At 42.0% G+C, this 27,422-nt stretch overlaps 2 protein-coding genes across 7 annotated transcripts in view; one reads left to right on the top strand and one right to left on the bottom strand.

The window, feature by feature from the left end:
• The first annotated feature begins 4,580 nt into the window (after window positions 1-4,580).
• The window catches only part of IDUA (alpha-L-iduronidase), a 56,773-nt gene continuing 33,931 nt past the window's right edge, over window positions 4,581-27,422 (top strand). For 4 of the 5 annotated variants that reach the window (XR_008574694.1, XR_008574693.1, XM_054810341.1 and 1 more), the window contains exons 1-2: window positions 4,581-4,728; window positions 7,636-7,776. Coding sequence is in view for 3 of the 5 variants with exons in the window: in XM_054810341.1 (XP_054666316.1) it covers window positions 4,607-4,728; window positions 7,636-7,776 (263 nt within the window). In the remaining 2 variants the exon portion in view is untranslated. The remainder of the gene's footprint in view (window positions 4,729-7,635; window positions 7,777-27,422) is intronic. The other variant, XM_054810342.1, reaches the window with a different exon arrangement.
• On the bottom strand, window positions 10,896-26,578 carry SLC26A1 (solute carrier family 26 member 1). 2 transcript variants are annotated; one of them, XM_054810340.1, is made up of 4 exons: window positions 26,534-26,578; window positions 23,220-23,298; window positions 17,019-17,669; window positions 10,896-15,657 (listed from the first exon to the last, which is right to left on the bottom strand). In XM_054810340.1, exons 3-4 carry the CDS (start codon window positions 17,637-17,639, stop codon window positions 14,137-14,139), a joined length of 2,142 nt encoding a protein of 713 aa, XP_054666315.1. In that variant the 5' UTR covers window positions 17,640-17,669; window positions 23,220-23,298; window positions 26,534-26,578; the 3' UTR covers window positions 10,896-14,136. The 2 variants fall into 2 exon arrangements, with proteins under 2 accessions (XP_054666315.1, XP_054666314.1); XM_054810339.1 differs by lacking the exon at window positions 26,534-26,578 and having other exon boundaries at window positions 23,220-23,382.

Genomic DNA, 27,422 nt, shown 5'->3' with positions numbered 1-27,422 from the left:
TCCATCTGCCCACAGACCAGCTGCTACCATGTAGGAATGTGAAGTTATCCAAAAAGCAAAGGTTGTCTTAAGATCTGGAATGCCTCACCATTATTAGTTTTAAGTTATTACTAAAAATACCCAGATATCTGTCTGTCATTTCCTCTCAGGGCCAAGAACAGAACTCATGCTCTGGATGATTTTCTAGGTTTTAGGTTCCGTATGTTATAGCAAAATTCTTGTTCCTGCCATGTGGCATGATTAGATGGCTATGTGGGCATTGCCAGGGATGCTCTTTGAGGCCATGGTTACAATTCAATTAAGCACTGAAGGAGCTGGAAGCATCTGAACACAAAAGCTCCCCCAAAAAATTTGCTGTACACTGGTTTTCTTTGTATTGTGCAGGCACCTCCTGACAGAGAAAGAAAGTGCAGCAGAAAGAGCTTCCTGCTCCCTGATATGCCTAAAGTAGCCTGCTATGCCTCTGTTCCCTAAACATCTGCAGGGAGGCTGCAGGAAGAGCAGCTGGGGCCAAATGGTTTGCACAGCCTTTCTGTGAGGAGTGACTCAACTCAGGAGTAACAGGTTTTACATCTCTCATCTGCCCCGCTTGAGACACTGGAGCATTTTACACTGGCCAGGGAGCTGTCACTCAGGCTGGGAAGGGTCAGCCTCAGCATACTGGAAAGGGCCATTGCACAGTGCTGGTACTTCCCTTCCATTCTCCCACCATTTCCTGTGCCATGTGCCTCCTCAGGAATGCCTCAGGACAGGAGGAGTTCCTGGTCTGGGCAGGGAGACAGGAAGAGGCTGCTGTAAAATCCCTAGTGTCCTTTGGCTGGGAGTGTCAGTGGTGGGAAACCTCCCCAGTGAAACGCTCCACAGAAAAACTCCTGCTGGGCACTTCCCAGCCCTTGGATGAGCAGAAAGTCAAAGGCAATAGGGGAGCTTCCCCTTGGCTAGGGTCTTTATTAGGGCTCTGCCTGACAGTCTCCAGAACAACGCTGATAGCAAGCTGGACATAGGTGTTGAGCTCTGAATCAAACTTTTACACCTGGGAAACTGCTTGCTGGAGGTCATCTGTGGTAACCCTGGCATTTGCCCTGCCCCTGGAAGAGGCATGGGAGAGTTGCAGAGCAAGCCACTGGGTTTCACTGGTGTAGCCTGGCATTTGGCCTGCAAATGCTTCCAGGAACACATTGGTCCAGTTGGCTATCTTGGTTGGGGAAAAGTAAACCATTCAGCCCCGCCTGCTCTCCCCAGATGTTTTGGGAACAGAGGCATATCAGGCTCCTTCGCAGGGAGCAGGTAACTCTTTCTGCTGCATTTTCTTTCTCTGACAAGAGGCACCGGGGCAGCTGTAGTGAGCGGGAAAGTCCTTCTGCTGGGAACTGCTGTTCTTCAGAACAAGTACCTTGAAAAATCTTGTTAGCTGCTTTCTCAAACACAGGAAGAGAAACCTGGGGGTGATGCCTCCAGTTCTCCATCTCTCCTCTGACAGGGGTTTTGTCTTATTTTCTGTCTCCCAACTTCTGGTCTGATGTGGTTGATGTGCTAGATGTAGCACTTCCCTATGCTCTGGGGAAAGCTGTAGACAACAAGGGAGACAGTCTTTTTAGCCTCTACCCCAATCTCTGAGAAGGACCTTCTTCAAAATGCTTGGGAGATCATGGTCTTGTCACACTCCTGAAGCTCTTACAGACACTTTAAAATGCTAACAGAACGCTGTCTGTATCCATGGCTCTATTATGTTTCAACACTTTCTACAACACACCCGATACTGTGTCTGAGAAGGGCCAAGGTTTGCTGGCCAAATGGACACATAGATTTGGTTTGACACCTTGCCTTCCAGATGGGACTTTGCAATCAGCCAAGCTGAAATGCAACAGCTCTGTTTTGGCAGCCTCTGAGGGAAAGTCAGGGTGGTCTCCAGGGCTCAAGCCTTCCTGATGTCAATGGGAACAGTCTATGGTAGGAAACCATGGGGTTCATGGGGTTTCTCCCCTGTAAATATCTTTTTGCTGAAATTTGCTGGTAGGTCTTGGGTTGGAGGCTGAGCTTTTGGCTTCTCTGCAAGGGATAACTTCCACACCCACTGCAGCTAGGTGCTGAAGGTGCTGGTATCCGTGCCTGCACTGCAATGAACCATCCACACTTAAGGGCAGCGAGATGTAGGGCTGCTGTTAATAAGCAATGAACTACAGCATGACATCTGGTAGTCAGATGTTCATCTCCTCCCACCTGTCCCTCTGGAGGGGAAGCGAACAAGAGAGGCAGCGTCAGTGAGGTCCTTCCCCCCATGCACCATCTCCTTTCCAGCTGGCAAAATGTTTGCAGCCCTCACCGAAGCCTAGGCAGCAGCACTCACCCCAAAGGCAGCTGTTGCCCCAGCTGAGGGTGCAGCTAGCAGCAAAGGGCTGACTTCCCTGCCTGACCCCCAGGTTGTCAGATCTCACTTGAGTTTGCACTTCTACTGCCTAACACCTTCCTCAGGTCTTCTCAGAAAACAGAGTCTGAAGGAGACAATTATCCCCCTACAGAAGCTCTGGCTGCCAAACTGGCATTTCCTGTAAGGATAAAGGCAATCTCTTAAATATCCTGCATGGAAACCTCACTAGAGCTCAGCTTGGGCCTTGCTGGTCTTCCAAGGCATTGGAGTACTGCAGCTGAGCCACAGCATGAGCAGCCCTGGGGAATTTACGGAAATCCCCCTTGCCAGAGTCAAGTCACAATGCCAGATTGCCATTCCCACCTGAGTGTCTGGGATGTAATGCCTGATTTTGGCTGTCAACCTTGTAAGCTCACATGAAGTCCCACAGGGACTGAGGGCCTCAAGAGGCAGATGAAGCTGCAAACAGACAAATAGCATATCAGCAATCAGAACCAAGCCACTTTGCAGTTTCTTAGAGATGGGTCCCAGCTTGTCACTCCTTTGAGACAGGGAACCTCCTGGCTTAAGCAGGATTACACATGGCATAAACTTATTCATGCGGAGTCTACTCCTAGTTGCAATATTCTTGAGCTGAGGAGTAAATGTCTGTCTGACTTCCCCTCAGCTAGCTCCAGCACAACTGCTTCAGGGAGAGCTTTGGTGAAGGGGGCTGAAATACCAGAGCTTTTGGGGTGGCAAATTTTGGTTGCTCCACTAGGACTGATAGCCTGGATTTCCATGGACACAGTTGTCACTTCATTCTCTTGTTGGAGATCATCTGCAGCCCAGCTCCTTGCCTGGCAGCTCTCCGCAGGTTCCCTGGAGCGGGCACCGTTGCAGGGGCCCGCGATGTCCCCAACTAAATCCAAAGCCTCTATTAGAAATCAGACTGCAGGACCCCATCCACCTAATTCATCAGAACTAATGAACACAAAATGAGATGCTACTGCGTTATTTGGGGATGTAGAGGGGAGACCCAATTCCCCACATTTTTCTTCTAGCCGGCAAAGCTTGACAAGATTCCCAAAGGCAGTAATACATAAAAGTGAGGGATCCTAAAGAAGAGGGTCCCATCCGCATGGAAAACCCAGTCTCCAGATACATGATTGATACCTGTGAATACTGAAATATTAAGATGAATTCAAGCAATTAGAGCCATTGCTCAACAGATGTAACCAAACAAAAGGGAAACCATTGTAACTTAGAAAATAATTAGTTGTAAGATAAGAAGCTCTGGAACAATCTCATTTTAAACAGCTCGGCCTTGGAAGAACAGATGCGCAAAGATAAGAGAGTTACAAGGTGATCACAAAACCAGCCTTGAGGGATAAGGCATAGGTGATACCAGGACTGAGTCTGAAGACCCCCAACGACCAGCCGGAGGTGCCAACAAACACGCATGAAAGACATTAGCATATGCTAACGAATTCCTAGAAAATCCATGAATGTGGTAAGCACTACTCGGAAATATAATGAATATGTATAGTAACATAGTATAAATACTTGCTAGTTTTGGGTGTGCACGTTAGGTGGAGTTATCCCCCGTGCACCCAGCACTGCAATAAAGAATGCCTGCTTTCTAAAACTTCAAAATAAGTCTTAGAGAGTGAATTATTTTGCCGCTTTCTGGTAACATCATAGGAAATAAGCATTCAGAAAGTCAATCTACAGCCTCTTTATTATGAAATGCATTTAAAGCTCTTTGCCATTCTGAGATCATTAAATATGTTTAGACCGAAAAAAAAGGACATAGTTTCAATTCTGCTAATATGTTCCTTCAGGGAAGGCTGTTTTCATCACCTGCACTACTACACAATATTCCTCTTTTTTACAGATTTGTCAACACACAGCACAAGGACATAACAATAGCACAAGAGAATACTTCCCTCATGTGGTAAGATACACGCAACAGCAATAACTGCACACCGTACAGCAACTTCAGCGAAGTAACTCCTGGTCACTAGCTACGTCAGAACAACAACAAAAACGTACAAGACGCCTGGCCTTCAGACGGAGACGTTACTACCGGAATTACCCAAAGCGAATTACATACGCTCAGCGCAAGGCCTGCCAGAGCCGCTGGGGGCGGGAGCCACCACCCCCGTCGCCTCGTGGGCGGGCGCCTGACGTCGCCTTCGTGGTGCGTCGGTAGCGGGCGCCGGCTCGGCTCGGCTCGGCTCGGCTCCTCGTACCGCCATGGGGCTGCTGCTCTGGCTGCTGGTGCAGCTGGGCGCGGGATCCGCGGCGTACGTGGTGTACGTGGATGTCCGGCGAGCCGAGCGGCCCCTGGAGCACTTTTGGAGGAGCACTGGCTTCTGGTAAGCGCACACAGCCCTGCGGCCGGCAGTAAGAGCCGGCTGCCTTTAGCCCTAATCAAGCAAAGGATCCCCAGGGTGTGAGGACGTGGCCTTTCTGAAGCAACCCAGGCTTTTTCGGGCCTGCTGCTGTGGGATCGGAGGGCCCAGCACCTTGCTGACCTTTGCTGCTTAGCCTGTTGGGTGTTACCTGCGTGGCCAGTTAATGCAAACAAAGCGGATCGCGAGATAGGGCCAGTCAACATCCCCTGTCTGGCTTGCTCCCTTGCCTCCGGGGCCCTTGAACACATGAAGTCCTTCCCCTTCCCCAGAACAGCACATAGGTTGATACTCGGAGCTCATTCCCTTTCCTTTTCATTGTCACAGCCCCTAAATAGGCCCAGGCAAAGCTTCCCTGGAAATTCATTCTAGGATTTTGTTCTTCTTGCAGGGCACTGCCAACATGCACTGTGTTCCTGATGTGGCCAGTGAGTCCGGCTGATCTAAGTCAGGGGGATGGGTGGGAGCACGCATAAATCCCAGCTCTGCCACTTCATATCCTGTTAGTGCTTTGCTTCTCAGAGAAATCCCAGTCTTGCTGAGCTAACTGGGGTTGAACAGCCTTCAAGTTTTGGGAGGTGTGTGAGGGCTTCTAGCAGGCTCAAAAGCAAGAGGCAGTGTGTTCCTCAGCCACGTTCATATCTTACTCTAAACTGATTGTGACCTCCTTCACTTAGGCATACAGTGGATTAAATAACGGTTGTAGGAAAAAGTGTCGCAACAGGGATGGAATCAGCAGCACGTGCTTTGGATGAAAAGGAATTTGTGCGCTTTTTTTTGTATAATGCATAAAAGTAGTCTAAGACAAAACTTTAAAAATTTTCCATTAGTTTTCCATGTTGGTGGGAAAACAGAACAGGACATAAAGTACATTCTGATGAAATGTTTGGGCTTTCTGGATTTTCTTTTTCATTTATAGTTTTAATTTTTGCTTGCAATGTTAGGAAACACTAATGAAAAACTGCCTTAAAACCAGTGTGTTTTGCCCATTTAAATTGCAGCACAAGAAACCCCATGATTTTAACTGTGTGAAGGAAACTTTGCAAAGCTGCAAACATGAAAAGCACTTTCCACTCAGAAACAGGAAGGGGCAGATACTGACATTACCACTAACAAAACCTGCTGTTTTCCCAGCTTTCTTTTGTATCTTGTCATGGTTTCTTCTATGTTTCTCTCTAGAAAAATGTGAATTTCAGAGTGTTTATTCAGTGTGCACTAAGCAAAAATATGTGAATGCTTTATGCTTTGACTTCCATCTTTGCCACTGCTTGAATGGAAGCAGTACACTGGTGCAAGTTTGAATCTCAGAGCAGTAGTAAAGCACTCCTTCAAAAAGCAACAGTTAACATTGTCCTCATCCACTGGAACAATTAAAAATACTCAAGTGGCTGATACATTTTTATTAAGAGTGGGATTGGTAACTTCTCAGTCTCACTTGTATGACTTGAAGCAATTTCAGGGAGATGATTTTTAAGTGGCTTTATGCTGATAAAGTTGCCAGAGGGGCTCACATGTGCAGGCTGATTTGTATGAAGCACTACAAGGATGTAATCTGTGTTGAGACTTGCAGTTTCAGATAAGGATGCAGGAGATGAGGTAATAAATAGGCAGTGTCTTAGCTAGGACAAAATTGCAACAGGTTCTCGTCCAGGTGGGGTCAGGTTTTCCCATCTTTGGGCACAGATGGTTCTACAGTAGCAGGTTCATTCAGTGAGGTCCTTTGAGGCAGGATGAACTTGTGGAGGAAAACAGAGGAAGAGGGAATGACAATATGACGTTCCCAGCATAGTTACAGTCAGCCCAGAGCTGATTTGCCCAGCAGAGGAGACAGATCACAGTAGGCAAAGCATAAACTGTATTACTTCTTCACTTATACAGTTAATATACAGTCTGTAGTTAGAGCACAAGTCATCTCTCTTTGCAATGTGAAGACACGTGGCAGTATTTTTACCAAACCTTGGGAACAATGTTGTTTTATCTTTCTTGAAATACAAATGCTTTAGCACTCAGAATCTGCACATTACCAGGAGGCTTAATGAGAATTTCTAAGGATGCCCGAATGCAGTGAACTGGGCAGTGTTCTAAGTTTCTGACTTGTGGAGGGTGGGGGTGACATCTCCCTCCATCTTGCAGCTATTTATCTGCGGAGACAGAGGCAGCAGAAATCTGCCCCACTGTTATGTTAATTTCAGTGGAATAAGTAGACACCAAAATCATGTTAACATGATCATTGCTGTACAGCCGTGAGCAGGTTAAACTGCTTGCAGCATCAAGCATAGAAAACTTGAGCCACAATACTCCTGTACTTCCTTATGCTTAGGGGTGAGTAGAACATGGCCAAAGAATGTGGAGGCTCTGAGGGTCTAATTCTGCTTCTAACAACTGTAGCTTCCACAGCAGAGCAAGAGTTGATGTCATTGCATGGACTTCAGCAGAAAGATCAAGCCCGTATTTGTCTTACTACAGACCTGAGCAAGTCTGACTTCCACTCCAAAGCCTAAAAGACACTGAGCTCCCTTTATCATCAATTACTCAGAGACAAGATGACTGCCATTGTATGGCTTCTTCAGGACACTGCTGCCTGAGGTTGCTACCTGTGCAGCAATGACTGCTTGTAATACTTTCCTTTGAGCATGCCAGTGAGATGCACCCAAGTTGTGTTCTGCTTTGCCAAACTACGTGTGTAGCCAGTTAGCCCCAGGTAACTTGCAACTCCGTTTTGCTTAAATTTCATGTTAGGCCGTGCTCCTCATGCCATGGAGGGTCTTGCGGGTGGTATAGAGATTTAGCATAGCGGTCTTTGGATACCCAGTGGAGCTGCTAGTTAATGTTGCAATGTGTTGTTTCTTTTCTGTCCCTGCTTTCCTGAAGCCCTCCTTTACCTCACAGCCGTGCTGACCTGTTTGACCTGAGCAAAGACCAAGAGATGAACCTTGCCTACATTTCTTCTGTTCCACATGGTGGCATTGAACAAGTTCGAATTCACTGGTTACTGGAATTAGTTGCTCTCAGGTAAGCAAACACCTCAGGTCAAAATCCAGAAAAAATGTGACACGTTAAAGTGTCTGACAGGTCCTCACTTTGATATTTGTCTTAGTATAATTGTAAGCTGGGCATGTCTTTGCTTCCTTGGAAGTCAGGTAAGTGCCAGTGGAGGGGAATAATTTGGGGGTGTATGAGATTAAGAAAGAGAGAGCTTGTATGGAGAAAGATGAGGCTAACATGCATGCGTTACATCCTTACAACAGATTAAGGAGCAGTTTAAGGTTTGCTTTCATCTGAAGAGTCTTGTGGGTGTGCTGGTCAAGTTTTACCAGGACCATGTCAGTTCATATGCTACAGTCATTCCATGTTTCCTCTGCTGCTATGTCCATGCCTCAGCATCTTAATTACCAGTTGTACCATGACCTCCAGAGAGGTGTCAGGCCAGCAGAAATGGGTTTCCTGGACCATTGCATGTACAAGCTTCTAGTGCAGCTTTTTTTCAGTGGGTGCATCCTTTCTAAATTACTGCTTGGCACAACTTTGAAGAGAGAGCTCTAGAGGCATCTCTGATGTTTTCTCAAGCAAGGAAGAGTTTTGTTTTGCAGTCAGGGCATCTACACCCAGTGTTATGGAGAGACCTCTCAGCTGGATTCCTGGCAACGGTCATTCCGACTGTTTTCAAGACTCATACTGGGCGTTATCACTGCCGTTCCTTCAAGTCCAGCAGGGTTTGGTCTTAGTGCAGTAACACCAGCAACTACCCAATACTGAGATGAACTGGTGATGCCAGAGTTCAGTTCCTGTCCACATCCCGGCTGTCCACACGTGCCGAGAGCTCCCCCTGGCTGGTTTTAATAGTCAGGGCAGTGTTACGCTCCCTTTCTAGGTAGATGAATCTTTGGCAAAAGCTAGGAATGGGATGGAATTCCTTGCATTTCAGGTGGCAATACTGTCCCAAACAAGACTTCTCACCCATCCTGTTACGTGCTTTGCTAACCATTACCCATTCTAAGAGCAGTGCTGAGGGACTAGAAAGGTGGCTTACTTTTCTGTCATTTAGTTTAGGAGACATGATACAGCACAAAAGTTCCATGAAGATTATAACAAGCCCGACTAACTGAGAGGTTCAAATGAAAGCTGCCACTGTTCTATTACTACTTCTGTCTTCCCTCCACTTGGGTCCATCAGTGCACTATATCAAGTGACAGGTAGTGACAACTAAAACAGGGTGACTTTAGTTAATACCAGTTAATACCTTCTCCCAAAAAGGTTCATATACATAATAACATTTCTAGTTCTAGGGAAATACACGTCAGACTTTAGAAGGACAGCATTGGAATTCCTTGCCTTTCAGGTCCCATTTAACTCAGCTTAAACACACTCATACCAATATGCCCAGTGGGAAAAACCAAATACAGATGCCTAGAACAGGAGTGGTTGGTCTGTGAGGAAAGACAAACAATAAAAACCCCATCAAAAGTTGTAATAGCTCTGCCTGGCTCAAGCTGCTGCCGAGCTGACCATATTTACAATCCACATCATTACTGCATCTGCTGTCCCAGACACAGGAAGATGGGAATTTACCAGTTTTAAGTCTGGAGAAGCAACAAGAGGAAGGAAAGCTGAGACTCTGGTACTGGGATTTAAGGAGTAATGGGTTTCAGAGTGTTTCAGAGTGCACATTAGGGAAAGGAGAGGTTTTCTTCCTAGATATTAGAGTGTGCTTGTGTATGTGGGTTTGTTTGGGAAGGTGTTTGGAGGTCCTGCACACAGATGAGTATTGCATCTGTACCCCAGAGGTACCTCTGTATGTTAGTCCATCTGTGAATATAGCAGGTAACACAGCTCCTACCCCCCATCTTTCCCTGTGGAAGTTTCCAAGTAAACACCCTTTCCTGTGCTGTGCCTCCCTTTCCTACTGGGCTATGGGTTTTATACTTACTCTTGCAGTGACCCAGCTTCAGCAGGGGCAAGGACAACTGTCACTGCTCACCACTGCTGGAGTCCTTGTCTTAGATCTCAGAGGTTTCTGCTGAGAGATGGCTTGGGTCTTTCAGGTTTCTGTAACCAATTGACTTACAGAAAAACCAGTGAGTACCTTTGAAAGGAAAGCCACATCTACACTCTGAAGCCAAAACCCCTCCTGACAACCTGTCTCAGCTGTGGCATGTCTTTGATTGGGCTTTGCAGATGACTGAGGGAAACGAATGCGTCTGTTACGGATTCTGCTCAGCCTTTGTAGGGAGTGAGGCACTGAGTCCTTCAAAGTGGGACCTTCTTAACACAATCAAAATTGTAGGAGCATGGAAACAGCAGTCAAGCAGGAAGCCCCAGACCTCAAGGGTGGGGTTCTAACCCACTGGCCTCAATATTTATCCCAGCTTTGTAAGAATTAGAAACTTCACTACTGTTTAGAACCAAGCTAAAACTGCTCATTTTGCAAAAATGTACATTTGTCAAAGACAAGAAGACACTTAAGTTGTGGAAAGACAACCAGTGAACTGGGCGGCAGCAATGGTTTGGAAAGGGAGAGAGCATGGAGCCTGCCGACAAACATTGGGATTCAAAGAAGGAACAGGGGCAAGAATGCAAATCTGAACAGGAGGAGTTCAGTCCTGATGCTGAATTCTGTGCATATGCAGTTCTCTTCGTGAACCAGTGATTTCCAGAAGGACGTAAAGAGGTTTTGAGTGAGAACCCTGTAACAACAAAACTGTGTTATGTCATGGGGTTGGTGAGTAGAGAAGAATTCTTGGAAGGTGATGGTAGGTACTTGACTGAAGAAGAGCACTTACAGAAAACAGAGGACTAGGGGGGACCGCCAGTGTGGAAAGCTAACAGATACAGGCATTGCTTTTCTTCACAGTTGTACCATCTGTAAAAGGGTGTCATAAATGTTCCTCCCAAGAAGCAGATGTGCTTACACAGAAGACTGCCACCTTTCCCTTCTCACTTCTGTAATGCTCTTTCTCATTATGTCTTCTAATCCTTCAATGCTGAGTGCATCGCTGTATTTTAACCCTTTTCTAGGACAGCAAACCCACCTCTTATATTTTTTTTATTTCAAATTATTGAAATTATTGTTATTTTACTACTTGTGAAAGGATGCCACAAGGTAAACTGTTTTCAAAGAACTGCTAGTTTTATTTTCCAACCAAAAGCACACATTTGTCTCTAGGTCATATGATACAGGAATATTCGTGGTTACAGGGGAACCCAAGGCATCTTTCATGGACTGGACAGCTCCCAGGTTGTTAGTTACCAGTGCCAGTAAATACAGCCATCTTGACACTTAAACCACACATTCTGGTCATGCTGCACTAGTCAGCAGGAGAGTTTGAGGTTAAGACTCCCAACTCTTTGCCCAGCTTCATGGGACCCACACAGTCCACAAGTTAAGAACCCTTTCCTATTCTTATGTAGCAGTACTAAAGTTTGTTGGATACATGATTTATACAAGGCACTGCAGTGAACAAAAATATAGTCAATCTACACGATGGATATAACATTTCCTAAAAGGCATATAATGATTTTATTTCAACATTAGTATTAACCTAGTTGGAATTACAAGCCCATCCCCAGCTCCTCTCCAAGTCATGGTACCTAATTCCTGGTAGGAGAGAAGAGAATCAGCAGTTTTTAGCATTTTCAGTCATCATAACCTTAATCTCGGTATAATGCAGTATAGCAAACATAAATGTGCCAGAAAAAGGCTTGCTTTTTTAGCTACCTTTTACATACTCCTTAGAAAAAATGTACAGTCCAGCATCCCTACATCGTAGCACTGTAAGCTGTTTCCCTGCTGTGCTTGACGTTGTCCAACACAACAACTTGATTGTGAGCCAGCTCTGCCAATGAAACTGAAACAGAAAACTGTTCCTATGGTTTCTTCTGGTCAATAGTTTCTTCCTAGTATAAGTCTTAAAGCTTAACCCCCCTCATGCATAGCCAAGTTTCTTTGCTTAGGTATCCTTTGGTGCCATTCTTAAAAATAATATGATGAAAAAAAGACTTCTGATTCTCAGCTGGTCTAGAGTTAAGGGTATCTTTGCATTTTTTCCTTTGTGTTCTAGGCTGGTAGCTTGACCCATGAAAATAAAAGTTGTCTAGATTGCTAGGCTCTGTGTTCTTTTGTACCAAACCAATTTTATTAGACTTCCAATGACAGCTTGCTTTGGCACAACAGCCTAAGAGTGCCTGTATTGATATTGTCTGGCAGTAACTCATGTAAACCCACTTCCTCATGCTAGGCCCTGGCAGGACCTTAACAGTGATATTCTTTGATCAAAGAATGATTACAAGCAAAACCAGAAGCAAAGCAATACTTTGTCCTTGGGCTCTGCTCATTTGCTTTTATGACACGAATAAGCTAGTCATACCAAGTCAGCAATTTAAAGAATAATGTAATTAAATTGGTTTATGGCAGGAAAATGCTGCCAATGGTCAATCCTTTAATCTCTTGAGAGACGTTTCTGTCAGGTTTTACTGCTCTGGCAGTACTAACATGTGCAGCTGATACGCTTTTCGATAATGAGTGCATGAAAACATCAGCATTGAATCACTTAGCTAATATTGTGCTATTCTCAATCCTTTTTTATTTTGTCTTTTAGAAATGTATTGCTTTTCCTTTAAGAAAATATTTGTTCTTGAGAGCCAGACAGGCTCTGGGGCACCTGAAGAACCTCAGTTTGAGTGTTCTTTTATTCAGTGACCTGAAAAGTTGAAATAAGCAAGTCACATATGTGTTGACCTGTTTTTTTATTTTTTTTTAATGGCACAGCAGAGAAATGGCTTCTGCACACATGGAACCTGTATCTAGAGTCTGCTAATTGTAAGAGGTGCAGCTGTGATAGAATTTCCTTCCATGCTTGGTGCCATCTGTGAACCAGCCATGATTAAGGAGAGAAAGATAGGGCAGCTGTCTTACCTTTCGTGCAGGTATTTATAAGCTTGAGTATGAGGGAGGATATTCTGCCAATGCCATGGGCCAGAACACTGAGTACCATCTGTGTTACAATCAAAATCTAGATCTATGCTTATTTGTAAAGAGAGAACATGCATACTTAACAACACAACTGATTCTAGGGGTATCATTTGACACAAAGCAAAATGAACAGCAGTTAATGCTAATTATTATAGAAAGTGACCCAGCCCTGGAAAACATAGTTTAGTGGACCTCAAATCAAAGAATAACATGATAGGAGAAAAAAACCCCTATGTACAAACAGGGTGGAATTTTTCCAGCATATGGGGATACACAACTTTGCTCCCTTTACTTGGCCCAGGTATGCTACTGTAAAGTTTCATTAGCACTGCATCAGAGAAGACTAGCCAGGCAGTTCTGACTGACCCATCAGTCCCTTTCTAGGCAGATCACAGATTTATCTTCCCACTGTACCCTCTTTTCTCCTGTTTCTCTTTGTACCCAGGCAGACAGTTGCAGGAAGAACATGCTGTGCTGTATTACAGTTCTGAGGTTTTATGTTTGATGGTCCTGAATTGGAGTTGCATCTGCCCACCAGAGGCAACTTATTTTCACAGGATGGTACAACTACCTGGGTAACTGTGTGACTGCCAGTTAAAGCCATTAGTTTTTCTTTATCCTGTTTATCCTCTTACTAGTTACAAAATTGTGCATCAGAATCATATTTCTTCCAACATCATTAAGGGTATCACAGCCTTCAGTAACTAATTACTACAGATTTAAGCCAGTAATACAGGTGACTCCAGCAGTAATTTTTGGAAATGATGGTTTTGAGAGGAACCTGTGATGGATCACGGTTACTTCTGTGGCAGGTTGTGTCATTAAGCCTGTGTAATCAAGATGGAGAGATACGCTACATTCCACAATATTTTATCCCTTTTATTTGTATGCAGATAGCGGGAGTTGTTTAGGAGGACACCTAGAATGATGGAAGGGCCAGGGCCTTGCAAGCCAGAATTTAAACCTTTGTGTCTGACATGCTAGATTGGTTGCGTTTTCATGGAGACAGCTTAGCCCTCTTGACACAAACCAGCTGTTTAACCACTGGGAGAGTGAGCTGACACTGGGCAGACCTTCCAGCATGAGTCTCATGATGTGTTTGTTGGGTCACACATGATCATGGCACAAGGGGGAAGTCAATCCCAAACCGCACTATTGCACATCACCTGCATTTTAAAGTGAAGGTGCGGGTAGTAATCCAATCTGTTCCATCCTGGTCCTGGACTGCATCCTCAGTGGCTATTCTATGTGGCATCTGACAAAGAGCAGAGCTCCTCAGGGGAGAATGGCTTGTAGGCCCATTGCTGTACACACAGCTAACAGTGTGTCTGATAATTTAATTATTGCAAACTGCCCCTCCCCATCTGTCACTTTTGTAGTGAATTGTCAAGGAAGACACAGGATTAAACTGAGCAATCTGCAGAAAACTTTTGGTCTTTTGCAAACTGCACAGCATTATGTATACTGTAGAACAGCATTTCCTGCATATTTCCAAAATCTTTCCCAAAGTAACCTCCTCTTTTCAGAGAGTCTATCACTGAGGGATTGCAGCAAGCCAGGAGAACAGAAATGTTTAAGTCCTTGTAGTCTTTCAGGATTTCCTTTAGAGTGTTAACTCCAGTGGTGTCCAAAAATGGGATGGAAGAGCAATCTACAACAAGGGTTTGGAAATCAGTTTGCTTAGGAACTAATTGCAGAGTGTTTTCTCCAATGCCCAGTCCATTAGCAGTTGTGTGATCTCCTTTTTTCAGATGCTGCTTTTCCTTCTTCTCATATTTCTTCCTTCTAGCAGCTTCTAGGTTAGGATCTAAGTTAGTCAATCTGTACAGAGACTTTAGGAAGTAGTTTCTATTTGCATAGTAAAGTGGGGCCTCAAAACGGAATATTTTGACCTTTGGAACAGAAGAGAGATTTTCATATTCTAAGTCATCCTCATAAAAGGTGGTGTCTTGGATCTGACCGAGCAGGGCTGTGTGTGGCCTCTGTGTCCGAACAATGATGCATAACATGGAGAAAACAATACCAACCAACAGCCCTATTTCTGTGCTGATCAAGGCAGAGGCAGACATGGTAATAACCCAAACAAGTGTGTCCACCTTATTTACATGGTACCGTGCTGGCACATCTCGAAACTTCCTCAGGGCTCCCCGGAGGCTGACAATGATGATACAAGCCAGGACACACTTCTGCAAGGAGTAAAAGAGAGGTGCCAGGAAGAGCAGAACCAGCAAAACCACCATTGCACTAATTACTCCAGAGACCTGAGTCTGGCAACCTGTAGATGTTTTGACAAGTGTTTTTGCCAGAGCTGCACTGGTTGCAAAAGAGTGGAAGAAAGAAGGAATGATGTTGCAGAACCCCACAGCAAACATTTCCTGATTGGCTCGGATAGTGTAAGCATATTTCTTTGCACACATTTCAGAAAGGGATACAGTGAAGACAAAGCTGACAATGGCAAGAGGCAAAGCATCTACAGCTACTCGGAGCATTAAGTTGAAATGTGGTACCTTGGGGGGAATAAATCCTGTTGGAATAGCTCCAGAAACACTGGATGCATACACTTCATTTAACTTACCATAGTGGGACACCAGTGTTGCCACTACAATAACTACCAGCTCTGTGGGAAGAGGAAATTTCAGCTTATGCTTATACCGATCTCCCAGTTCCTTAGCAGTGACCAGCACCACAATACAAATGGCACTTGTGATGACATCACAAAGGTTAGCATGAGTAATGTTCCGGAAAATGTTAATCCAGGTAATAACCAGCATCCCATGCCCTTGGCTACGTGGGATTTTTATTCCAATCAGATACTTCACTTGAGCTGTTAAAATGGTTAAGGAAGCACCAGTTGCAAAGCCATCTAGTACAGACTCGGATAGGTACATAGATACGAAACCCAGACGAAAGATTCCCATTAGAACCTGAGGAGACACAAAAAAAAAGAAAGAAAAAAAATAATGAGCCTTAAATGGTGCTGCAAATAATTAAGTACAGATGGGAGAGAACTAGCTAGAGGCAGATGGCATTTGGCTGTTCGAATCTAAAATAGAAATTATCGTTTGATTTTTCCAGTCTGCTTTTAAAACATGATTCCTTTTACTGTTGTGGGATACTACAAACCCAAGAGGTGAATGAGGAGTTTGAGACAGGGTCAATCAAACATTAGTCTGAAGTGACTCCACTGCAGTGGCTTGTCTGAATTTTATTTCCCATGCAAAAGAACAGTGGATCCAAAAATGCTTCTGTTATACCAAAGCCAATTTTCTTTTTTCCTGTCTTAAAATGAATAAAGTTAAAACTTACAGCCATTGCTTTGTAAATAGAACTTGAATGATGACAGCTGAGATCCCTATTTTAGTGGCACTGTTATATTAAACAGCTTTTCATTTTAGCCCTGTGAACAGAAGGGAAATTGAAGCACAGACAGCCTTTGTGGCATGCCTGTCAGAAGTGGCAGAAGAGCTCACAAACTTTCCCAGATCCCAGCATACTGTCCTTAACCAGTTGCTTCTCCTTCCTTTCATGGCTTTGGAAAATATAGCTTCACAAGGGCACTTTGTTGTTCATAAATATGACCTGAAATTTCGTAGTAAACAGGAAGATAGCTAGCTCTGTCCTAATGCATATATATTTTATATATATATAAAACCACACAATTAATAGGTAAGTATGTTCATCATGCTTCTTTCTGTGTTCTCTTGATATCCTTGTGACATGCAGCACATTGGTAAGTCTCAAAGAGTCCGGCACTGTCTGAAAAGGAGGTTAGTCAGTCTATTTCCCCTCTTGCCCTTTCTGCTGCTGAATTATCTTTGGACAGCATTTTGGTGGAACATAGTACCCACTAGCAAAACACTGAGCAGCACATTGTAAACCTGTGTAGAAGTAGGTGAGTGGGTCTGCACCTTTATTAAAGTATCTAGGGAAACAGACTTATTTCTTCATTGTTCAACTACACAGCTACCTGGGAATTTCCCTCATGGTAAGATCTGTATTGAATTCATGGTCCCATGAAAGCAGCAAGGCCAAGAGGCAGTAGAGTATCAAAACAATGTTAACAATCTTGCAGAAGACTCTTGTTTTACCTGTGCTTGCTAGTAGCTAAGAAAACTACCTACCTCATGCTTTCTACAGTTAGGCTTCCTGGAGAAGGAAGGTCCAAGGTCATTCAAGTGAACTGATGCTGTATCCCTCATTGGAAAAGAGTCAAACCAAAGCTTAGGTCATGCAAAGAAGCTGTAGGAACTTCATACCTTGCCTCTGGATGTCAGCAACCACTTACCTGATACACTCCAGCCACAAATGTCAAGGCTGTAGCAATGCCAATAGCGTAGCATTCTTTCCCACACTCAGCATTCATCCCCGCAATTGTAAGGTTGAAGGCAGTTGTGTTGGACTGACTGTCATTCTGCAGAGAGCTGTCACCCAAGGCTGGTGGGGCATCATCATTCAAGTCAAACCCAGCCAAGAGAAGTTCTCGGTCCACAACTTGTCCTACCATTAAGCTTATCAAGCTGAAAATGCCAACTGAGACGTGACGGGATGTGCCCATTAAGAAATAGATTATGTTGGCAAAGAATGATGTGTAAAGACTGTAAATGGGCTTCAGACCTGCCAGCAGTGAGTATGCGATTGCTTGGGGCACCAAAATGATCCCAATCACTAACCCAGACATAACATCCCCCCAAATGTACTCTTTGCACTGGTACTTGGGAAGCCATCGTAAAACAGGAAGGAAGTCCATGACAAAGTTCTTCAGCTTCTTTGGGGTGCAGGAGCAGCTCTTCCTCAGCTTAGCTAGCATGACTTCTTTCCTATTAATCTTGACATGAGTCTTTCTTTCCATGAGAAAGGAGGAAGAGGTGCTGTTTTCCATCCTGGTAGCCTCAAGTGGTCTTTCCATTGTCCCAGTGTTTACTTCATGTATGTGTTCCTGCAATGTGAAGAAAACGGCTGTTAGGTTGCAATTTATGAAGTTTTTTTAACACAGATGCTTAACACTAAAAGTGTATCAGCTGAATGTCTTTCCTCTGTCAGTATGTAGAGACAGAAGCCATACGCATCAGTTTCCTAAAACTTGAAGTATGCTTACTGGCACAGTGTTCTGTTTGTATATTTTAATGATTTTAACAGTTAATACTAAGTTTATGCTCTAGTGATAGAAGTCATCATTCTCTGTGTGAATTTCATGTTTGGTTTTTTTTTTTGTTAAGAGTATTTTGCTTTGCTAATGTTTGGTTACACCCCGTTAAAGTGTAGAATTCCAAGCTGAGAAGAAACAAAGGGTTTATGAGTCCAACTTGAAGTATAATTGATAAGCAAAAGAATAGATTACCAACAGCCTGTATACTTTCGATCCATAGCACTCCAAATAGGGAGTGGCTTATTATAAAGTCTTCTGTCAATCCTGCTTAGAAATTTTTTTCAAGATTTTAACAAATACCTTTTGCCAGCAAATTGAAAACAGTAAGAAGATATGTATCTGTAACTAGTGCAGAAGTCATTAACAAGTTCCCAGGTATTATTTTAAATGGTACAGTGTGATTTCTAAGGCCATGCAAAGTTTAACCACAATTTGAAACAGGATGTTTAACTGTTACAGGTATATAATTTGGTAAAAGGCAGAAAAGAGATTCTTTTTAGAGATGTGTGGACTGATTGTCCAATTTGAAAATGACCTGCATAGTAGTTTAAATACATTTTAAAAAATCAGTAGATTTCTATCCATCCCAATTACCTTAAATAGTTTATAGCTCCCATTGTATAAGTTTCTTCATGTTTGTGAGTAAGGTTTATTTCCATCATAAGGGAAAACTAATTGCAATTTAATGTAGTTATTTAGAAATATTGATGGCTATTTTTTATCAGTGATGCCGAATTTACTTTAGACTGTAATATACTGTGTGCTTATGCTAGGCAAGATCTGCTTGGAGAGGAAATAGGTTGGATCTAGTCTTTGTTAGAACGCAAAGGTGGGAGAAAAGATAAAAGAAGTTACTTAAAAGCACGTGATTAAAGTTTACCAAATACAGAATGCTAGTAACTATAATAAGGACACTCATTTTTAAGATGCAAAAAAACCAACACTTCCTGTCTTACCCAAATTAGTTTGGAGAATGAGAAGCTTGTGCATAAGGACAGCAAGTCCTGTTCGAATGCTACCCACTTCTTACAGCCAAGTGAATTCAGACAGCCAAGAAATAAATACAGTGCCCTTGTTCTACATACTTAAAAGCTAGTGGGCAGTTCAATATCCAATGAGTGCTTCTGGTACGCTACATAAAAAATACTGCATCGGCTTCTGTACACTAGGCTCATATATTTAATTGCACAGTTGCTGTCTGCCTCTCTCTAAACTCACACGGTTTACTTGCAAGTAAATTTGTGTTTATTAAAAAAACATTAAAACTCACACATATGCATTGCTTGTGCAGCTTCCTGAAGGATGATAACAGTTTATAAGATTATTGGAATATAATTTCTCTAGAAATTTGTTAAGAGATCTTCTGTATGAATGATAATTTAGTAATATATCTTGGCTGTACTGCCCCACTGGGTAATCAGAATAGTAGCTTTTTGTAAAAGCCAACAACAACAAAAAAAGCTAGTATGATAAAGCATATATCTTTTCAGCAATTTTGATGCATTTTCAACAAAGGTCAAAAGAACCTTCATGGTTGAATAAATAAATTCAAGCTAAAACACAGCCAAATGCTGACAGGTGGTAATTTTCTTCAATTCTTTTTTCTTCTGAAAATAAGTGTTTCCTTCCTGTAAATAACCATTTGTCCTGCTAGATACATTTTCAAAATCCACATCAAATGAACATGCTAGCTGTAAAACATTCAGCTTTAAAGCGAGATGTTACTGGTTTTCAGAAACTGTTAATGTTTAGAATTTAATTGTTGTTTTTAGAACATAGTAAAGCCATAGCAAATAGTGGAAGGGATGTTGTTACCAGCAAGACATTTTTCGACTGTGTAACCCTCAGGTTCTGAGACTGTGATGCTTGTAGCTCAGTAATAACTTAGTAGCTTCACCTGGAGAAAATTAAATTCCACCACGGCTGCGTGCTAATCCCTGTACACTTGTGTAGCCTAGCAGAGAGCTGGGACCTTCCAATGCTCTTGTCATCTCCAAAAGACATGAGAGTGGAGAGCAGAGCTGTCTACTACTGTGCACATGAGTAGACTCCAGCCTTCTGATTCTGTCACTGAGATACAACACTGCCCTTCCACAGTGGTAATATTTGAACAATATTCAGGAGCCCTAGGGGTGTCAGTAACTAGATTACTTTACTGGTTCACCAAACAGACCCATTTTCAGCTCAGCCCATACTAAGCGGTTTACAAGAAAAGGGACAACCCCTATTTCAGGCTCCCTCTCACCCCTCAGAGCTTCACAGAACATAATGTTTGAAATTTTTTCAAGTGAAGGCTTCCCATCACTTGCTGAAAGAGCTGTTCTTAGCAAGGATGCACAGATGAAGCAGCATATAGCATAGAACATGTCTATCCATTGCATTTGACTTTGGTATTGGAACATTGTCAGCTGTTTAATACAAGTGAAAGTTACTTGCATGCACATTCATGTACATATGTATCATCCATATCATTACAACGAAAAGTAGTCTTAGTTATTTTTAATTCTGTTTTGATGTTTGGAATCTTCACAGTTAAGTTTTTTCAAGTTGCCCTTGACTGTACGAGCAAACGCTAAAAGCTTTCTTTTTTTTTTTTTTCTTGCTTCGGCAGTGGCCTGAACCACTCATTCTTTCAGGTTAAATGCAGTGACTCAGTTCATGTTGTGAAAAAGAGAAACAAAGCAAAGAACCATTCAAGCCAAACAAACTGCCGACTTTCCAGTTGGCCTTAATCCTGCCTTTCTTCCTGTCTTTTCACCATGCCACTGACCCGACAAAATCTCTGCAGGGGAAGAAACATTCATCACAATATATTCAGTAGGATTTCTATTTGCAGATTCCTTGGCAAGCAGTTTCTGCTGGTACACTTATAACCATTCTCGATGGATGACTTGTTCTTTGTGAAACAGCACAACCCAACAAAACTTTATTCTAATGCATCCTTTTGTCTCCTCATCCTGATTGTCCACCAGAAAATCTGAAGCTCTATCTCTAGAAAGCCCAAGAGGGAGTAGGCAGGGTGAGCCTGCCTGTTTATGCTAAGGAGATCTCTTAAATGCTGTATTTGGGACAGAAGTGAGACAGTGTATCACAACTCTATACTAGAATCGCTCACTCTTGCTGAAATAGTGATTGCAAGTGTAAGTAAGGATAGAGCCCTTTATATAGTTTGAGCCAAGTGATGCAGTTTTCTCTATATCCAAACTATGAAAAATCAACTAAAAACTAATGTGAGTAGAGCAAGTTTTTTATTTATCATCTGAACTTTGCTTGTATTTTTGTTGCATAAATCACAGAAAAACATGAGACATCAGTTTAGCTAAGCATTTGATTTAAAACACTTGTAGGTGTTGAGTTAAACTGTTCATGTTACTCATCTTTCATATCAGCAACCTTTTCTGCCTGTAAGAAACCTCTCTTGGTCTCTAATGGCTATGACTACATTACTGTTCTGGTTTTGAGCATTAACACAGTTTTGAAAAAAATCTCTGGTTAGCCTCATTTACGGTGCATACAGAGGCGTGTTATGCTTGCAAACCAGATTTTTTTCAGAGGAAAGTACCCAGAAGCTCTGCCCCAGTGCACTTTGACACTTTATGGTGGCATAAAAACTCAAGACAGTAATTGGTTCTTTGGACAGTTTTGAGTAGATGTGGTGAGGACATTTAGTCTGTGGGACCTGACTAGTCTGTAATACAGTCCCCTGAAATGCATATAATGCAATGCAATGCAATGCAATACAATACCATACCATATAGTACAGCTTCAGCACCTACTGCTTTGATTTATTAATCTGCTTTTGTTGTGCAGAATTACTTAGAAATGTTGACATAACCTATGACTTTTAGAAAGGATCAAGTGACAGAACAAGTGAAAAGAATGTTTCTCTCTGTGTTGCATAAGCTATTGTATTTTCAACTTTAGAGCACCAGGACCTAGACGTACTTGGAAGCAGACTTAAGGAAGGTGCCGTCAACCAAAACCATTTATTTAAACACTGACCTAGCAAGCTTTCAGGCTCTAGGCAAAGAACATTGCAGTGCTTTTTGGAAAATCATGTGAAACTTGATGGGCTTAGTTAGTTTTTTACTGTATATGGGCAAAATACTGTGGCTTCAAAGCATTTTCTTGTTGAGTTTCAACATTATGCTAATCCAAAAGTGAAAGAGGGAGAAATATTACAGTGTGTTGGTCTCTATGAGTCAGGAAAGCCAGAACATTAGTCTAAGTCCTCTGCACATAAACACTGCTATACTATTCTGAGAGTCAAGCAATCTTATAGATTTGTGTATTTCTAATTAAAATCTCCAATTCACAACTTCCACTTCCAGCTATAAATTGATCTAGTATTTCCAAGGCAAATTAGGCTCTTTTTCAAATGCCTGCATTCATGAGCAGCTGTGATTCAATTAATATTTTCCCAAAGATTCTCAGTCCAGTGTCTCAGTGAGTAAGATGACAGCCACTGACATGTAACAATCACAGAGGTGATGAGCAGGCTACAGTAGAACTCACAGAGTGAGCCAGCAGCTGTCGTTACAGCTGTCCCATCAGATCATCCTTAGGAATGATCAGATCTTGAAAATAAATGATCAAGTTGTTTCATGAGTTCTCCAGGGACTGGTTTTGTTCAGTGGTTCCAGAATGTGCTGGTCAAAATTTTGGCACGCTAGGGCATGACCACTAAAAAGACATTTTCTATGGGGTCAAAGAACATTCCTAAAAATCAGACCTCTTCCTTTTGGAAAAGTAGGTGTCCGAAGTGAAAGTCTGTTTTTTAAAAAAAATCTTTCAAGACAGCTTTCCAAGACCTTAGTCATCAGTCACAAAGCTAAACACTAAGCTCTGTTTTCTGCCCTGTGGTTTTGCTGGACTTTGTTTAGTCACATTAGGCTATTGTAAAGAAAAACAAATTGATACCCAATTCTCATGTTTTTTCCCAGTATCTTGGGTTTACTGCACACAATAAGGACAATATTTTGGAAACCATGTTTCATATTTAATCACTAAGAAAGTACTCAGTTTTAATAATAATTTGATAAGCTTCATAAGGTTTTCTTAAGCACAAATAAAACCAAGCCAAATGGCTGGTCTTGAACCCTTAGACCAGGGTTTGCAGGAAAGATTACTTCCATACCAGTTGCAGCTGACTACATGCTTTACAAACCTTTGCCCCAGTATCTACAAGCAATATTTATGAAGAACAGAATAATGACAAAACTTAAAAAGCAACACCAGTGTGCAAAATAACTGAAAACAGCAGTTTTGCACCTTTGAAAACAGGCCAAGAGCAAATAAAACCTGAGTTCAGAGGTGTGAGAGGGGAGGCAAATCTCTTACCTGGATAGCTTTTTGACAGGAATGTTCAGCTCTGTTTTTGCACGTTGGAATGAATGAAAGTCTTCAGTCAGGCATTGCTCTATTTGCATAAAGGATAATTATTAGCTAAATATTCCTCAAGGGAAGAATGGGTAGTTATGGAATCTTAAGCTTGCTGCTTCATAGTGTGTTGTCACTTGTACCACTCTGAAAACTTGGATATATATGCAGCAGTCGCTGAGGATTTGAGTTTAAATAATGTGTAAGATTATTAATTAACTAATGCTGATCCAAAAATTATGCTGAACTCAGACTAGCACATCTCTGACCTTTGAAGCTGCTTCTCATCTGAGATTCGATCTGGTTTATGCATCCTCATATAGCATTAGCTTTTGATTTTACATATTCAAGGTATAAGAATAGAACTGCAGTCTTGCCTGAGATTTGTGCATTTTGCACGCCTGCATAAGTACTGTTCTGCTCAATGCATAGGATGGGACTGCTGGAGGTCAGAGTTCCATTCCTACATGTCAGTGCATTCAGATCACAAGATCTTTGTTGCTTCTGTGTAAATTGAAGACTGTAAAATGTAGGCAGATCAGCAGGACAAAGACTGACTTTCTGTTCATTCTTTGCGAGGTGTTTAATGAGTGAGTCTCCCCTCTGTTACTTTAGCTCTTTGGATAGGTGCAGACCTATCCAAATGACAAATAATCATCCATCTCCTCCTCTCAACAAAGGTGATAGATAATGCTTAATGGTTACTAAGCAGTGTCGATTAACAAATTGGGCGCAGGGACAGGACTCAACGGGAACTGCATTCTGATGGCCTACAAGCTAAGGGATGAGAAGTGTGTGATTCTCAGCCAAGGAAGAACACAAACGTGCATGCAGTAAGAGTCTGAGACGGGAGGTATGAGGCCTGAAAAACGCTGTGTTTCTGGATAGACGGAGATAGTTGGTTCCTCCTTCCCTGCCAGCAGGAGTGCTTGCAGGGAGGTGCAGTGCACAAGCATGTCTACAGAGAGACAGGTTCCAACTTTGTCTTTTATCCCAGTGCAAAAAGTTGTTTGCTGCTCTTTAAAATAAAAAGAAAACATGAAAATTATGGAAATGAAAAGTCAAAACGCCAACAAGAGGGTGGAACAGGAAGGGAAACACATCTCACCTCTGTGATGCTAAACTAGTCATGGATTCTTAAAAGTACTGGCTGTTACCAAGAACTTAGTGACAATAGTTGTGACATTCTAATCTCAAAAACTAAAGAAGGTAATTTAAGTCTTAGTAAAATTCTCTGTCTTGCCCCTTCCCTGTAAACAGTCTTGTCAAGCATTCCTGTCCCTTTGCCATTCCCAAGGTAGCTCTGAGACTAAAAGGGAAGCAGTAGTGCATTTAATCTGCATAATTAATTTTGCACACCGGTGGCAGTAAAATAGTGTGTCTCTTTGGTCTTGTGCACCACAGAATTGAAAGTGGCTTTATTGCTTCTGTTAATTTCTTTTCAGGCCTACGGTATTTCTTTCCTGAAGATAAAGTGACTTCAATTCAGTCTCTCAGATTTGTCCTTTCATCCATTTTACTACCTAATTCTTAGAACCAAGAGTCGTATTCTCTAATGACCTCTTAAAATGTGCATCCCATTTGCTTCAGGACCAAAGTAAGCTTGCCTACTCTGTTCTTCTTTACAACATGTTTCCAATATGTGGGAACTCTGCAACTTCTAGTATTTGCAGTCCTGAAATCTGCAGAATAATTGGGGTTTGCCCTACTTCACCTTTTTTTTTTGAAAGAGACTTCTCTGCATTTCTCTCCAACAGCACTTTTCCAAATATCAGGCTCCTAAGAGTACAGGATATTCAGGTTATCACTTGACACCTACCATATAGAGTCTATTGTAAATTTGTTTTGCCTCAAGCTAGCCTAAAAATAACACCTTCTGAAATTTTAAAAGAAAGGCATTTCAAATTATAATTTTGAAGTATGTGAACACTATTTAGGCACAGAACCATTCAAGTGAGGCTAAATATCTCTGGACAGGACAATTCCATGTGAGGGAAAAAGTGTCAAAATGAAGCAGTCTTTTATTTTCTTTCTAGGAGTTGTGAAAATAATCTAGTTTTGAAGAAACTACATTTTATGATGAACAAGCTTTACTTAACATACAGAAGTACTGACAGCAGAAGCTTCATCAGTGCTTTAATTATGGCGATGCTAGTTCACACTCCATAGCATGAAGCCATTCATCAAGGCTTCAGTCGAACAATAATTTCTGAGTGGGCAGCTCCTGGCATCCTGGATGAGTTCCACTGACACTAACAAAGCAGGACTAAGTTCTAAAAGAACTGTCTTTCCATGTCAAATGCTCAATTGTGTATTTAAGAAACAATAGTAATCGGCCAAAGTAACCAAAAGACATGCTGCAATTAAACACCTATCTTTAAGTGTAGAAACTACATTTAAAAAAAAGATGACCATTGACGAGTAATTGAGAGTTTACAGTTGATTTTCCTTTGTGTGACTTACTATTTATGAACAAATGCCCGATATTAACTGGATTAAGAACTCTGAAAGGTTAAAAGCAAAATCTACCTGAGGGTTGTTACGAAATAAAACTTGTATAGAGAGAATATATTTGGCTTTGTTGACTCATTTACTTGAGGACTTCAGAAGATTTCAGAAAAATTCATGGCATTACTACGTACAATTAATTTCTGGTGACCCGGTCATATACTTAAAAATAATGCTAAATTAGACATACAGGGAAGATTAGAAGTTTTTTTACTGGGCTACAATCAATAACATCAAATCTTCAAAAGTACATAGTGCAAATGTAGTAGCCTTGTTCTTCCTTCTGTGCAAGTGTTTGAAGTTAATAAATTCAGTGAATTATAAAAACACTTAAGCCTAGTATCTGTGTTACTTAGAACACCCACAAGCCTCTTTTAGTCTATAATTTACCTTTATACCATAGCGACCAGGTGATGTGCCTAAAAAGCACACATTTCATTGCTATTTAATAGGAAAGATGGGGGCAGTACAAATAAGCATCCACTCCTTTAAAAGCCCCTAAGTGCTACACCTAACATGCCTTCTCTAGCTGTGGCAAGTGTCCAGCACAGCTGAAAATGGCGTGTCTATGGGAAGGGATAGACATTATGTTATTAATTAGCTTTTTTATAAAAAAAATAATCTTTTGTAGTCCCTGCTGCAGGAGAGACTCTGAGATCTGCAAAGTTCAGTGCAAATCTACATATTTGAAACTGAGTAAGACCTTTACTATGCATCCCTCCTTCTGTTTCCCACTACAAACATAGAACGAATTGATTAGCACTTACCAAAGGCAGAAAGTAGCTGCAGTAGTTCCACAACAGATTTCTTATCAGCACACAGTAGCACAGTTCTGCAGGAGCACAGCTTTCTACAAGAGTAGATTAGAAATTCTGTTGTGATATAGTTTGGGTCTGTCCAATGATATTACTCCATTGGTGTTTAGAGTGAGATAACATAAATAAATAGTAGCCCTTGGAAAAATCTTTGTCCTGTAGAGTGTAATCACAGGTAGAAGATAAGCTTAAAATCATTACGTTATAGGGGCTCGTAATCTCTGCCTTCTTACTCATCCCTGCTATTCTGTTTTAATAGAGCCAGCTGCACTATGTGGGGATCAAATAGAAGTGCTGTCCTGACTTAGCTTTAACAGTTTCAGGGTGTTTGTATACTTACTTCAATTAGACAAAAAAAACGCTCTGATGTGTTAAATGGGATTAGGATAGGCAACGTGTGGAACAGTCCTTACACACAGCGTTGAGCTGTCCATGGTCATTCATGAAGTTGCGTCCTTTGAAAAAGGATTTTTCTTAAAATACATCATAGAGGCAGCTTGGCTAATAAATGTTACGTCTATGAAGACTTTACATATCTTCAGCTGCAATTGAGTGTAACATGTCTGAGCTTGTCTGCCTCATAAACAAACCTGCCTGTTTTTTTCATTCTTGAACAGCCAGAACTGTGGAACCAAAGGCTGCTTATTGATTGGTTTAGGATGAACGTTACTACTGATATTTGTAAATCTTTGAGGCAAATTTACTGTAGCAAGGATAGTCTCCTGGGAATGCTGAAGCTTCTTCACCCATTCCCTGCATTCATATCTTAATCTTAACTGGATATTCAAAATCCATTTCTGTGTGCAAAAAACCCAGAGAATTTCTTAACCGTATTGTGAGG

The sequence above is a fragment of the Grus americana genome, chromosome Z, assembly GCF_028858705.1.
Source record: "Grus americana isolate bGruAme1 chromosome Z, bGruAme1.mat, whole genome shotgun sequence".
Taxonomy (NCBI): domain Eukaryota; kingdom Metazoa; phylum Chordata; class Aves; order Gruiformes; family Gruidae; genus Grus; species Grus americana.
This window is presented reverse-complemented; position numbering and strand designations above follow the sequence as displayed.

Coding starts and splice junctions, on each gene's coding strand:
- SLC26A1 (XM_054810340.1), bottom strand. CDS start 17,639: ATGGAAAGACCACTTGAGGCTACCAGGATGGAAAACAGCACCTCTTCC. Junction 15,658..17,018: donor TTGTGGCTGGAGTGTATCAG/GTAAGTGGTTGC, acceptor GTGTCTCCTCAG/GTTCTAATGGGAATCTTTCG.